This window comes from Lissotriton vulgaris, chromosome 1_1, assembly GCF_964263255.1.
Source record: "Lissotriton vulgaris chromosome 1_1, aLisVul1.2, whole genome shotgun sequence".
Classification (NCBI taxonomy): domain Eukaryota; kingdom Metazoa; phylum Chordata; class Amphibia; order Caudata; family Salamandridae; genus Lissotriton; species Lissotriton vulgaris.
Genome location: NC_141685.1, coordinates 142375843 through 142389179, shown reverse-complemented (window position 1 = coordinate 142389179; position 13337 = coordinate 142375843). Strand labels below are relative to the sequence as shown.

General features: G+C 47.5%; 1 protein-coding gene across 1 annotated transcript in view; it reads right to left on the bottom strand.

Annotated features, from left to right (window-relative positions):
- LOC147737824 (uncharacterized) overlaps positions 1–13337 on the bottom strand; it is a 56640-nt gene that overhangs the window by 21792 nt on the left and 21511 nt on the right. The window contains exon 2 of the mRNA XM_086924981.1: positions 9212–9516. Coding sequence (XP_086781107.1) covers positions 9212–9516 — 305 coding nt within the window. The remainder of the gene's footprint in view (positions 1–9211; positions 9517–13337) is intronic.

Below are 13337 nucleotides of genomic sequence, written 5' to 3'. Positions count from 1 at the left end.
TATAGGTCTCCTAGCTGCACAAAAAGAGGAACATACGTCATATGTAAACCAAAATATCCACAAAGTTCATAGCAACAGTGAGGGGGGTAATGTACATTCAAAAATAGAAGGGAAATTTTATTTGTCCTTAACACGCGATCGAAGGAAATATCGACGTTTTCCAGGTCGAGTTTGCTCTTCAAACAACGGTTCAGATGGCAAAACAGTGTTCGATTGTTCAGGTGATAGTTCAGAACTTGAATTCTCCAATGCTGAAGACAAAGGTACAGTTTCAGATGATTCAACAGGTATATCTAACCGAGCTGAATTGTTCTCTACAAGTTGAGCATCACTAAATGGCACATAGTGTAAAATGGTATCGGTCTCAGTTGGGGCAACTCCTTTCTTTATCCAATTGTCTGCTGGCAAAGGAAGTGGAACTTTCTTTGTATGGGTGGCATGCACCCAGTGCTTTCTGCCGTCCAGCCGAACTGCAGTCCTTGTTGCCAACAAAACTTGGTAGGGTCTCACAAACCTTGGCTCGAGATTACGTTTTCTTCCAAAGTTGCGGGTTACCACCCAATCACCAGGTTGGAGCCGATGACCAGGTCCTTCTGTTTGTGCCGGTAGAGCCTCGAAAACCTGTTGATGAATCAAACTCAATTTAGCAGTCAGATCATAAAGATAGTCGATCAACATTGGATACTCAAGACTGTCAAACTCCTTTGGCCTCGGAACTCCCCAAATGTTCGCAGGACGGCCGAACACAATCTCATATGGGCTAAGCCCTACTCGAGAGTGCACAGTCGCCCTGGTCGATAGAAGAGCTAAAGGCAATGTGTCAGGCCATGATAAACCAGTCGTTGTTTGAATTTTAGCAAGTTTCAGTTTCAGAGTACCATTGTACCCTTCCACTAAACCCGCCGACTGGGGATGGTTAGCACTATGAAATTTTTGGCGAATTCCCAGGCCCTTACACACACTCTTCATCACACTTCCCACAAACTCACTTCCATTATCCGACCATACGATCCGTGGCATGCCATATCTGGGGAAATATTCCTTGAGCAGAACTTTTGCTGTGGACAGGGCAGTATTATCCTTAAGAGGGTAGGCTTCAATCCATCTGGAGAATGCGCAAACCACAACCAACACATACTTTAGATTATTGCATCTCTCCATATGGATGAAGTCCAATTGGATAACATCAAAGGGGCATGCAGGAGGAGCAAAATGACCAGTTGGAGTGGGGGTGCCCTTGCCAGGATTATACATCAAACATACCATACAGTTCTTAACCACTCTCTCAGCACACTTAGCAATCCCATCATTCTTCCATACAGGAAACAACAACTTACATATTCCTTTCGCGCTAATGTGTGACATGCCGTGGGCCATAGTGACAACGGCAAGCACATATGCATCCGGTAACATCCATCTCTGATATTCTGACAAATCAACCCAACATCCATTTGTGTCTAACTTCCCCGTGCTTTCTTTCCACTTAGTCTTTTCAGTTTCAGTGGCCTCATTCTGAATCGTTTTCACACTCTCAACTGTGTCCTCACACATACCAGTCTCCGCCGGCCATCTTACTGAACTCGTAACATACATTCGGCTCATCAAATTCTTGGCCGTTTCCTTAGCAATCTCAGCCCCAAACGCGTTACCACGACCCACATCATCTGTAACCTTTCGATGCGCGCTGCATTTAATGATTGCCACCTGCTTAGGCAATGTAAGTGCATCCAAAAGATCATTCACAAGCTGTCCGTGTTGGATCTTCGTGCCATGCGACGTCATAAATCCTCTTTCTCTCCACAGTCGACCAAAGCTATGCGCTACGCCAAATGCATACTGGCTATCAGTAAACACATTCACTTGCTTTCCTTTAGACAAAACACACGCTCTCGTCAACGCAATCAACTCTGCCGCTTGTGCTGAATTCTGACTCAGTCTTGCAGTTTCCACAACCGTGCTCAATGTCACTACAGCATACGCGGTCGTCACATCACCATTCGGCAGCTTGAAGCATGAACCATCAACATACAAAGTACCATCGGGATCTACCAATGGAGTGTTTTTCAGGTCAATACGACCCTTCGTCTCTTCTTCAGTTCTTAAGTAACAATCATGTGGCGCTACATCACCCGATTCCATATTGATCGGCAACAATGTTGCTGGGTTCAACACATTACAACGTTTTATCTGTATATGACTTGCCAAAAGTGTAATCTCATAACCGGACGACCTTGCACTCGTCAGATGTTGAGTCTTTGTCCGATTCAAAAGAGTGTCAACTGCATGCGGAACCATCACTGTAAGCATATTATCCATGACCAGACCTGCGGACTGTCGAATGGACACCGCAGCTGCCGCTGTTGCTCTTAGACAACTCGGCAACGCTCTAGCTACTGGGTCTAAGGTTGAAGAAAAATATGCACATGGACGCTGCTTGCCGCCAAATTGTTGCGTCAAGACACTTAACGCACAGCCTTCTCTCTCGTGAACGTATAGTGTAAACGGCTTACTGTAATCAGGAGTACCTAACACAGGAGCCGAACACAACGCATCACGCAATTCAGAAAAACTTTTCTGACAATCTTCAGTCCATGGCAAAGGAGTCGGGACATCCTTGCACGTAAGAGCTAACAATGACTTCGCTAACAGTGAAAAGTTTGGAATCCATTGCCTGCAGTATGACGTGATACCTAGAAAGGCACGTACATCTCTCTGAGTTGTTGGCACAGTCATTCGAGCAATCGCTGCTATTCTTTCTGGGGTCAACCTTCTTCCCTCCTTTGACAATAAGTGACCTGAATAGGTTACTTCTTGACAACAATACTGTAGCTTAGAAGGTGACACCTTGTGATGTAAGTTACATAAATGCTGTAACAACAATACTGTAGCAGTTTTGCAAATTTGCTCAGTGTCAGCAGCCACTAACAGATCATCAACATATTGAATCAAGGCCGCACCCGTGGGTAACACAAACGAATCAAGTTGACTCTTAAAGGCCTGAATGTAAATCGACGGACTCTCACAATAGCCCTGTGGTGCGCGTTTAAACCGGAAACTGCGACCACCTAATGAGAAACCGAATAGATCTCTGCTTTCCTCAGCGATCGGAATGCTAAAGAAAGCATTCTTTAGATCGATTACCGAAAACCAGGAGGCAGAGGCTGGAATCAGGGTCAGCAAAGCTGTAATATCGGGCACCACTGGAAACTGTGGGATCACAATTTTATTCACTTCTCTCAAATCAATTACAAAACGGTACACAGGAGGCTTGGATGGATCAGTTAGTTTCAAAATGGGTAGCACAGGACTATTACACACATTTCCCCGAGTTTCTTCAATGACATCCTTTTCGATCAAATCATAAATGATCGCTAAGAGCGCTCGCTCACCATCAAGAGAGATACGATACTGGGGAATACGTGGCAACCTCACATTTGATTTCAATTGAATTACATAAGGTGGTATGTCTAATAGGCCCACATCGTTGGGACCTACTGCCCATAAAAACTCAGGAAGGGAACTCAATTCCGGCGGGAACTTATCGGTTAACAAGTACATAGGAGAGATCACTCTCTTACCTAATGTAAGCTCCACTCCCGTAGGAGAGCAATACAAAGTCGCATATAACCGCTTTAACAAATCCAGACCCAATAAATTCTCACCACAACCAGTAGTTAAAATCAAGGGAGCCTCTAACTCACGTGGCCCGATCGTAAGGGACAAAGGGCTAGAAACTGGATTGCTAACCGGGGCGCCAGATAATCCAACGGAAATATTCGTTAAGCCAGACAAAGGTGCGCCAGGGAGTTTCGAATGCATGATGGAACTTTTTGTTGCACCAGTGTCCAACAGAAAAGGCTCAACTACGCCCGATGTGGCAACTGCGACGTAAGGCCCACTCTGATCAACCGGAACTGATACTACTCCCTCTCTTTGTCTATGGCTGGCCTAGTAATTATCGTCTGCACCAATCTCATGCTCAACATAATAGTCATCCACATGATACTGCGCAGATCTACCAGACGATGTATTTCGCTGATCGAAACAATTGTTCGCATCCGATGAAGGAGCAGAACGCTCATTCTGATTGCGAGAGGTGTCACGACCTCTACCTCGAGATGCCTGCTGAGGACCACTACAACCTCAACGGGCCGAAACACTATTATTACGGTCACGTAAAGCAGGACAATTAAACTTTAAATGGCCCTCAACCCTACAATATGCACACTGATTATACCCAAGCATAGATCTGGGTGCAGAGGAGTCAGAGCGCGACTGCACCCTAGAAGACTGCGCATGTGGTCGATATTGCTGTTGCGAATCATTTTGATTCGAGCGCGGGGGATACGCTTTCTGTAACAAAACCTTAGTTTTAAGCTCCTTCGTTTTCCTGTCTGCATGATCATTCTCTTCTTTTTCCCTACTCTCATAATATTGAGCCGTTGCTAATATTTGAGCCGTGGTTGAGACAGCCCAAGCACTTTTGGAATTTTTCAATTTGTTACATAACTCAGGTAACAGATTTAACACAAACTTATCGACAAACAACCGCTGACCTCCCTCAGTGCTCATATCCTGCCCACTATGATCGATAAATGCCTCCTCAAACCTAGTAAAGAAATCGGAGACACTCTCGTCTTTCTTTTGTTTGCAAGCAGACAATTTATCCCAGTTCACCCTCATCGCTGGCATAAGCGTTTTCATGAGCGTAATAATTTGTTGGGGCAGAGCCGTAATTAACTGTTCAGGCTTAGCCCCACCAACTTTCCGTCCATCAGCCGCTACAAGTGCAGCCCAATCACCACCTAACTCGGCCGCATGATTCTCTTGGCGAATTTTCGCCCAAACTGGTTGCGGTACGACATTACCAAACAGCATGTCAATATCAGCAAGGTTCATAATAGAAGCATCCACGAGTTGGGATAACTCCTTGTAATAACCTGCGGGATTCTTCCGCGGGTCAGGCAAAGATTGCTTCACCTGCAAGACTTCTGATCGCTTCCATGGGAGGTGTATCCAAACCCTCTGAAAGTGTGGCAAAATCGCAGGATTGACAGTAGCATCACCTGGAATCCACACTGGGGGAACTTCTCGCATAGGATACTGACCAGGTTTCGCCTTTGGGTCATCTGAGTCGTTATCAAACGACACTCGAGAAGGCACTGTGGACCTAAAGGCTAACAAACGCTCTAATGCATGCCGTACATCTCCACCTACGATCATACCGTTCGAAAACTGACTCTGAAGTTCAGTCAAATCGGGCGGTGAAATATCTAACTCATCATCATCCCACTCTTCTCTCAGTGATTTGCACATCTCCTCAAACACAAATCTCTGTGTGGGCTCGTTGAATTGAGAGAATGTATCAAACTATGCGCGAAGTGTACCTAGCAGGGTGTCTAATCCACCTACGCGTCATAGTTACTAGCGTCGCACTCTCCCTTCCACCAGCGATTTGACTTCGTCTCTGGGGAGTTTCAGAGACATCGGATTCAAGTAACGATCCGAGAAGCGGAGAATAGAGAGTAGCAACAGAGGTAGAAACACGATTACGAACAGAAGGAGAAGAAGAAAGAAGAACAGGGGCAACAAGATTAGGAGTAAACGTAGGAGCAGTAGGAAGAGGAGGAGGTACAGGAACAGGGCCGACTTGAGGAACAAGGGGATTCGGAGGAACAGGACCAACTACGGGCTGACCAGCAGCCGCCGGAACAACAGGCGGGAGAACAGGAGGAACTATAGGAGCTATAATACCCTGTACATAAGGGGGTGGTGATTTTTTAATAAATAAGATAACAGAGGATCCTCTTTCAATTCGTCTCCCTTCTTTTCTGCACTTGACGGTAAAACCGGATAACATTTATCCACCGCCATACAATGCAGTCTAGTAGAAACTTCCTTATCCTTCTCTGCTTTATCTCGCTGATACTGTTCTGCACCTTGCATCATCGTAATGATACCCTCTCTCTTATTTTTCTTAGTCAGCTTGATTTCTTTCTGTCTGGCCTCTTTGCGCCATAACCGAAAGGAATCAAACATTGCTGGCCTCGCTTTCTTTTTAAACAATTTTGCTTCGAGATTATCTAGAATCTCAGTTTCAAAACTACCATGGGGTGGCCAACTAAGGACACCATCTTTCTTCGTAAAACGGATCCAGAATTCATTATATACAATGGGGCCCACTCCATGTCGACTATAGAGCTCATAAATTGGAGTTCCAACTGGAGGTATCGGACACGAGTCCTCCAACCGGGAATCCTTGTTGCAACATTTAAGGAAACCAAGCAAAATACTACGGCCAGGCATCCTGCACACTAACCGAGTTTCAAACTTCAAGGGTTATCGAATTACGATATCCTCGCAAAAATACGAGGCCCTCGGTTTTTGGCAATTCCAATCGTCAAAGAAAAACCCAACAACTAAGAATCAACAACTAAGAACCACAAATGCAATGGAACCATGCAACCAACCAAGTTTCAACAACAACAACCAAGTTTCGGAGTACAAAGCAAAACCTAAGGACTGGGAGCGACCCACAAATACTTAACTGAAAGAACAATGGCGTCACCAGGAAGGCCCGTCTATCGTCTCGCCGTACAAAGGACTACGCCAGGCGCCAAAACAGGTCGACAGTCAGGGCATCAGTCCGTCGCAGCCATCTGGAAGCGGGAATCTTCGCGGGAAAAATCTTCGGACCACTTATTTCGACAACAGGATCGATGAAGCGGGGTGCACCTTTCCTTGGAGAGTTCACACGAAGTTCCTCACGATCGTCAGGCTTTGGACCGGTACCGCATGATGTCGCCTCACGTTGGGCGCCAACTGAAGGACTGGGCTAAATTTAAGGCCCAGCGGTGCCAGGGGAAAACACCTGAAACCTTCGTGGGTTACCTGTTCTGGCGTACAAATCACAGAGACACGGGACACTTCCTTCGGCGTCAAAGATCAGTGTTTATTTACTGCAGGGACACAGAAATCGCTAGAAGTACAACAGAGTGTATGTTCAGAGAGTCTGCTTCGATTTGCAAAAAGTGGATCGCTCCTTTTATACACCTTTTCGCCATTGCACAACATACAGACAAAAGGTTACAACTCAGTTCCCACAGTAAACTTCAAAAGGATCGCATTCATGTTTTCAGAAGCCCGGAACATAATTACAGTAGCATGTCGGTTCCCAACTGTAAAAGCACGCTACCCCACCATTAGGCACATTCCATTCTGGTTGTAAACGAACGAAGAGAAGGGACAGAAACAGGTGCTAGGAAGACAGACAACAGATTGGAAAGAGTGCGGGGGGCAATATCGGAAGCATGATCACAGGATCAAAGGATTCGAGCCTAACGCATGCAAGGCTGAAACAATAGACCGGCACGGCAAGATGAGCCTCGAGCGGAGCCATCTGCTTCTGCCGTGTCATCCCCCTAGTCATAAAGACACACTCAAAGGAATATGCATCTTCCGCAAGAGCTTGGGAGTCCCAGGGTCATCAGGCGGACATCGTTCGTTCGCCGGCTACGTGAGGGCAAGAAACAAAATGGATGCTGTATCTAAAATGGAACCCGAGGGTTCAGATGAAGAAGTCCGTAAATAAGACAAACTCTTCAGAGTAGTGTAGTGAAAACACGTACACCTACTAAACTCGTCATTTGCGGTTCGTAGATACCAAACTCATCCATATTCGATCAAACCCAAAACGTCATTACAATTCTCACGGAACCTCAAGCACAATATCCTTGGTGCAACAGCATCAACTTGTGCATAGCTAAACACTTATAAGGTCCCAAAGGCAAGACCGATTGGCTATGCCAATGCTTGTTTCAAATGACCCTGAGCTAAAAGTAGGGACCCCTATACCAATGCCATGGTCAGATCATTATTTCATCCCGTTTACACTGGAAAATCCAGAGGCTCGACACACCAGTCACAAAGTAACCTGGATTAAGAATAAATGGCCAAAATCACTACCTGACAACGTAAGGATTGAATTAGGGGACCAAGCCTGACCGATGACGTAGAAGAAGCCAACAAGATTTGGGCTGACTGGCTCAACAAAGTTGCAGCCCAACACCCAAAGAAAACCAGACAAAGTAAACTTGATGTTAGGATTAAAGCCCCATGGGTCAATGAGCAATTCATTTTGACAAAAAAATCATGTAAAAGAATGGGAAGGTTGTGGAGAAAAAACTATGATCCCGCCTTCAAAAGTCAATATAAGGCAGCTATTAGACAATATCATAGGGAGATGATCTAAGCACAGACCAAATTCTTCGAAGAAAAAATTAATACGGCACACAACACACAAATGGGTTTCCGGCGCACACAACACACAAATGGGTTTCCGTCCCCAACATAGCACAGAGTCAGCTCTATTGGTGGTAACTGAGTGTAGCGTGGGGTTATGGATAGACTGGAGGCTTTTCTAGTAAGTGAAGGCTTTATTTTTATAAGGGTTTTTCTACTTCTAGAGGTTAGTCTCTCCCTCGCAAACTCTGCTCGGTCCGTGGTTGTGGCTCTACTTCTCAGGGTTGATCTTGTCCTCCCCTCCGGTCTGCTCGCCTGCAGGGGGTCCTCTGGGTCCCGGCGTTGCTCAGCCCCGAGAAGAAAACCAACAGAGGGAGGCCGTCAGTTTGATTATCAGGATACGTTTTACCCACGGGGAGACCGAGGGCTTGTGAGGACATGTCAGGGGCTAGTGGTGGACAGAGAATGAGACCAGAGCACTGGTTGTCTATAGTTCAGTTTTTTATTAAGTTTTACTCTTAAGTAGGGGTTTTGTAACGGTCCTTCCTTCTTGGGGTTGTTTCTGGTTGCAGGGAATGTCAGGGTTTGGTCCGATGTCCCGGTTCGTGTGGCCTCAGGGAAAAGAGAAAACAAAACGGGTTTTACTGATCTGCTCTCAGTTTGAAGCGTAGTGCTGGGGTGTGGTTTAGTGCAAGGGTCACCGCGGGGCCTCCCGCCTCCCCGACCTTGTTACCTCCCGCCTCCCCAAACACCCCACCAGAATGCCCCTTTTAACAGCACTTGCCTTGGGCTGTGGCCCGAATCTCGGACCGTGGCGTCTTCTCCCTTCAGCCCACCGGGTATGGAAGCAGTGTCGGGAACGTCGCTCAGTAGCACTCGCAGTGCACTCTCCCCTCTCCGAGTCTCCTCCGGGTGTTCCTCAGCCGCCTCCGCTCTCCACTCTTCGGATCTCCTCTGCCTCCGCTCTCACGCTCTCCGCTCTTCGGGTCTCCTCTGCCTCCGCTCTCACGCTCTCCGCTCTTCGGGTCTCCTCTACCTCCGGGTGCTCCGCAGCCTCCTCTCCGACCTCGCACACCGTCCGTTCCACGCCTCTTCCTTTTATCCTTCCGGGTTCCGCCGGCTGACGAGACTCCTCCCCCTTCCGCTGTTCAACTGCTAGACCGCGGCTGTTGACTTCCTGGTTCTGTGTTCTTGGCAACCAGGAAGCGGTGTTTCTTTCCTCCTCGTCTGCTTCGGAGTGCTCCAGCCGCTCCTCCTCCCCACAGGACACCAGTGCTATACATGAATAAACAGTGCTCGGGAGGTGGGGGAAAGTGAGGAACGAGTGTGGATGGGGAGGGGCGGGGGGGAAGGATGCGGGAAAGATAGGCAGGGATATTCACAACTTTATACACTAGGGCTTCCTCCCCTTCTCCCAACCCAGGCTGCCCAACGCCGACGTACCTGTGACAGCCAGACTCCTCCCTCGGGAGTGTAGCATGGCGGATCACCGGGTCGTTGGCCTCCTGGCGCACCTCCACGGACCTTTCTCCCGTCTTCTTCGCTCTCTCCGCTTTCTCCGACCGACTCCACGTCTCCTACGCTCTTACTCTCGACCTCCTCGCTCCACTCCGCTTCCTCCTGGGTGACGTCGCACGCCGAGTAGAGGGCTTCCGTGATCTTGACCACTCCGGACCCTCTGTCGTCACGTGTGGGCGTGGCCTCGATGTCATCATTGTAGGCCCAGTTAAAGACGCCCTCCTCCCTTTCTTCCGCGTCTGAAAGCAGCAGACAGCTGGACCAGTTCGTCTGGGGGGAAGGAGGTGAGGCAGAGTCAGCGACCTACCAGTCGATCGGGGATGCATCCTTTACCACCCCACTACATTCCACCCCCCTGGTTTCTCCCGATTGGGGAGAAAAGGCGTTCTGGACAGGAGGTCCGCGTTACCATTTTCGGTCCCTTTTCTGTGCCTAACAGTAAAGGCAAAGGGTTGTAGGAACAGGAACCACCGTAGCACGCAGGGGTTTTGTGACTTGTTCCTCTGCATCCATTGGAGGGGTGCATGGTCCGTATACAATGTGAAGTACTGACCCTCCAAATAGTATCTCAACTTGTCAATAGCCCAGCGGATCGCCAGACACTCTTTTTCCACAGTAGGGTATTTGCGCACTCTAGGGTGTAGTTTTCTACTTATGTAAAGTAGCGGGTGTTCCATCCCGTCCTCCCCCTCTTGTGATAAGACTGCCCGAGGCCTGTGTCAGAAGCGTCTGTGGCTAAGGAGAATGGCTTTTGGAAGTCGGGGGGTATCAACACTGGACTGGACGTAATGGCTTTTTTTAGGAGAATGAACGCCTGTCTTGCTTCTTCTGGGGGAGGTGAGACGAGGACATTTTTGGCACTTTTCTTGAGGAGGTCTGTTAGTGGGGTCGCTATGTCTGCGAAGTTCTCAATAAATCTCCTATAATAGCCTATGAGACAATAAGGCTCGACAGCGGCAGCGTGCTTCGCTCTGCAACGCAGGCGAGCCCTAAAAAGAGAAAAATGGGAAGGAAGGTCCTTCTAGCACTTGGTTCCAAAAATGTGGAACACACTACCCAGGGGCATGCGCATGATAACCAACGAATTAGCATTCAGGAAAAGACTCAAAACATTGCTCTTTCCCTAAAAACTCCCTATCTCAGGCAACTTGACTTAGTCCACAGTAGTTATGTTTCTCTTAGCGCTGGGAAGCCTAAGGCCCGGCTATGCACCTTACAAATACATAAACATCTTATCTGAGCCTCTTGTCACAATGCATTTAAGAATAAACCGACTCACGGAAGAAATGTTGCAAAAATTTAACCGACTCACTCAGTAACCAAGAATGACTCAGCAAGCCTGTCTGTTCTGACACTTCTGGAAAGTTATGGAAGGATTAGCAGAACAAGCTGCTTTTACCCTGCGCATAAAAAGCAAGTTGCATTGCTATATTGTTTAGACAAAGAAGGTTTAAAACAATATTGCACTTTGCCATGATTAGAGTGTGAAGCATGATAATTCAAAACAATATGCTGTTCGAGGTTACAATATGAATAATTGACACCCTTCATTTAATTCATTCTGTCCTGACAGTCTGGGGGAAGGAGGGTGTCCATGTTTTTTGCAGGGGGGGAGTGCTCAAGTTTTGTTAGACCACTGACCTGCACATAAACTTAATACACAAAAAGTTGTGAGCCAGCTCTTGTCACTGTGCCTCTCAGAGAGCTCCCGAACTTGGAAATTAATTATCTGCTAGCTGCAGCAACATGAGTTATCTACAGACCACTGTCAGGGAAAGCCACAAGCAGCAGCCAATTTAAAGAAACTCTTCTAATCCCATTCAAGAATGAGAGGACTGAAAGTAGTCAATCCAATCCCAATCCAAAAGACTTTATTCCGATGGCAACATATCCATAAAAGTAACACATGTACAGGATAAAAACCATTAGAAAACTATATAGATAGCAATGTCCAATCCATAATGTAGCAAAATCCACATTTCCTCTTGAGGCGGAAACCGGGAGCCCGTGTTTGCATATTTTTAATCATTGTGTGTCACAAATACTTTTTTTTTTAAATCACTGCACTTACTTGATCCCTGGCACCTTCAGGACTTCACCCTTGACCGCGCAGCGGATCTAGCGCTGCAGCGGAATCGCCTAATTGAAAAATATCTTGCCGCCATTGACGGCGTGCTGCGAGGCCACGCCCACTTCGAGGCTACGCCCCCCGCCCACTTTCACTCCCTGATGACATGTGTATCCACCGGACGCGCAGCGGACGGGCGCAGTGGGCGCGCCGTTTTTTTGCGCCAAAGGCGCGCCTAACGCAAGCCCGTCTACGCCCGACATCGCCTCTCGCCAGTCCCCCTGGTCGGACTTCTCAGGAACCTCTTCAATACGATAGAGAACATCTCCTCGCCTTGAACCATAGGCAGAACTGCGTTGGCACTACTGGTACTCTTGGCCACACGCGCCTCCAATGTAAGTCCTGCCATTTTACTACTATTAGCCCCCGCCGTACTCTAGAGAAACGTGACCCGCCTAAACCTACCCCCCTCACGATCCTCCAACTCAATGTCAGGTCTCTCACCAAACATCACCTTGAGGTTAACGCCCTCATACTCGATGAGAACTGACATTCTCTTCCTCTGCGAAACTTGGCTACGGGATGGCACGTCTGCCATACCCAACCTCACGCTTCCAGACGACTACCATATGTCAACTCTAAACCGCGATGCAAGAGGCGGAGGCATCGCTGTAATTTACAAAAAGCAATTTTCTTGCTCATTCACGAAGGAAGATCTTCCCGCTTGTGTGTGTGCCCGCTTTAAAATTACCACTAGCCCACACTTTGCTCTGTCTCGCCTTTACATCTACCGCCCACCTGGACCAGCCTCTAGATTCATTGAAGCTCTCCTCGAGGCAGCAAACTCATTAGTGACCAAATCTGCTAATTTCACCATACTGGATGACCTCAACCTTAATTTTGAGCTGTCTAGCGACTCTACTATTAAAAATCTTTTTGCAGATCTCTCTGCATTACAACTTATCTCCCTAATTCAGGCCCCAACTCACTCAGCCGGACATACTTTAGATCCGGTTTTTACCAACATCCTGGAGGTAAAAACTGAGAAGCCTATACCAATGGGATGGACGGACCACTATCTCATTAAATTGACTATATTAGTCAATGGTTGAGTACATAAAACTGAACCAACACGCCGCTTTAAAAGACCATGGCACAAACTATCCACCAGTGATCTTCATGTCACCCTTGGTGAATTCCATCGGGAGGCCAACCAGGATATTAATATGACCTATGGCGCGTTCAACGATTGGATTTCTGGAGGTCTAGATGCCCTCATCCCAGCTAAATGGACAAACGGGCGCACCGCACCCTCCAATCCATGGTACAATGATACCCTTGAATCCATGCGCAAGGACTGTAAACAAGCCGAACGTCTCTGGAGAAGGGAGTACAATAATGGGGACAAAATCAAGTATATATCCAAACAAAAACAGTACCACAAAGCTATCCGCACTGCATGCGCAGCTTTCTACGCAGACAAAATCAACTCGAGTCCTAACCCTGCCAA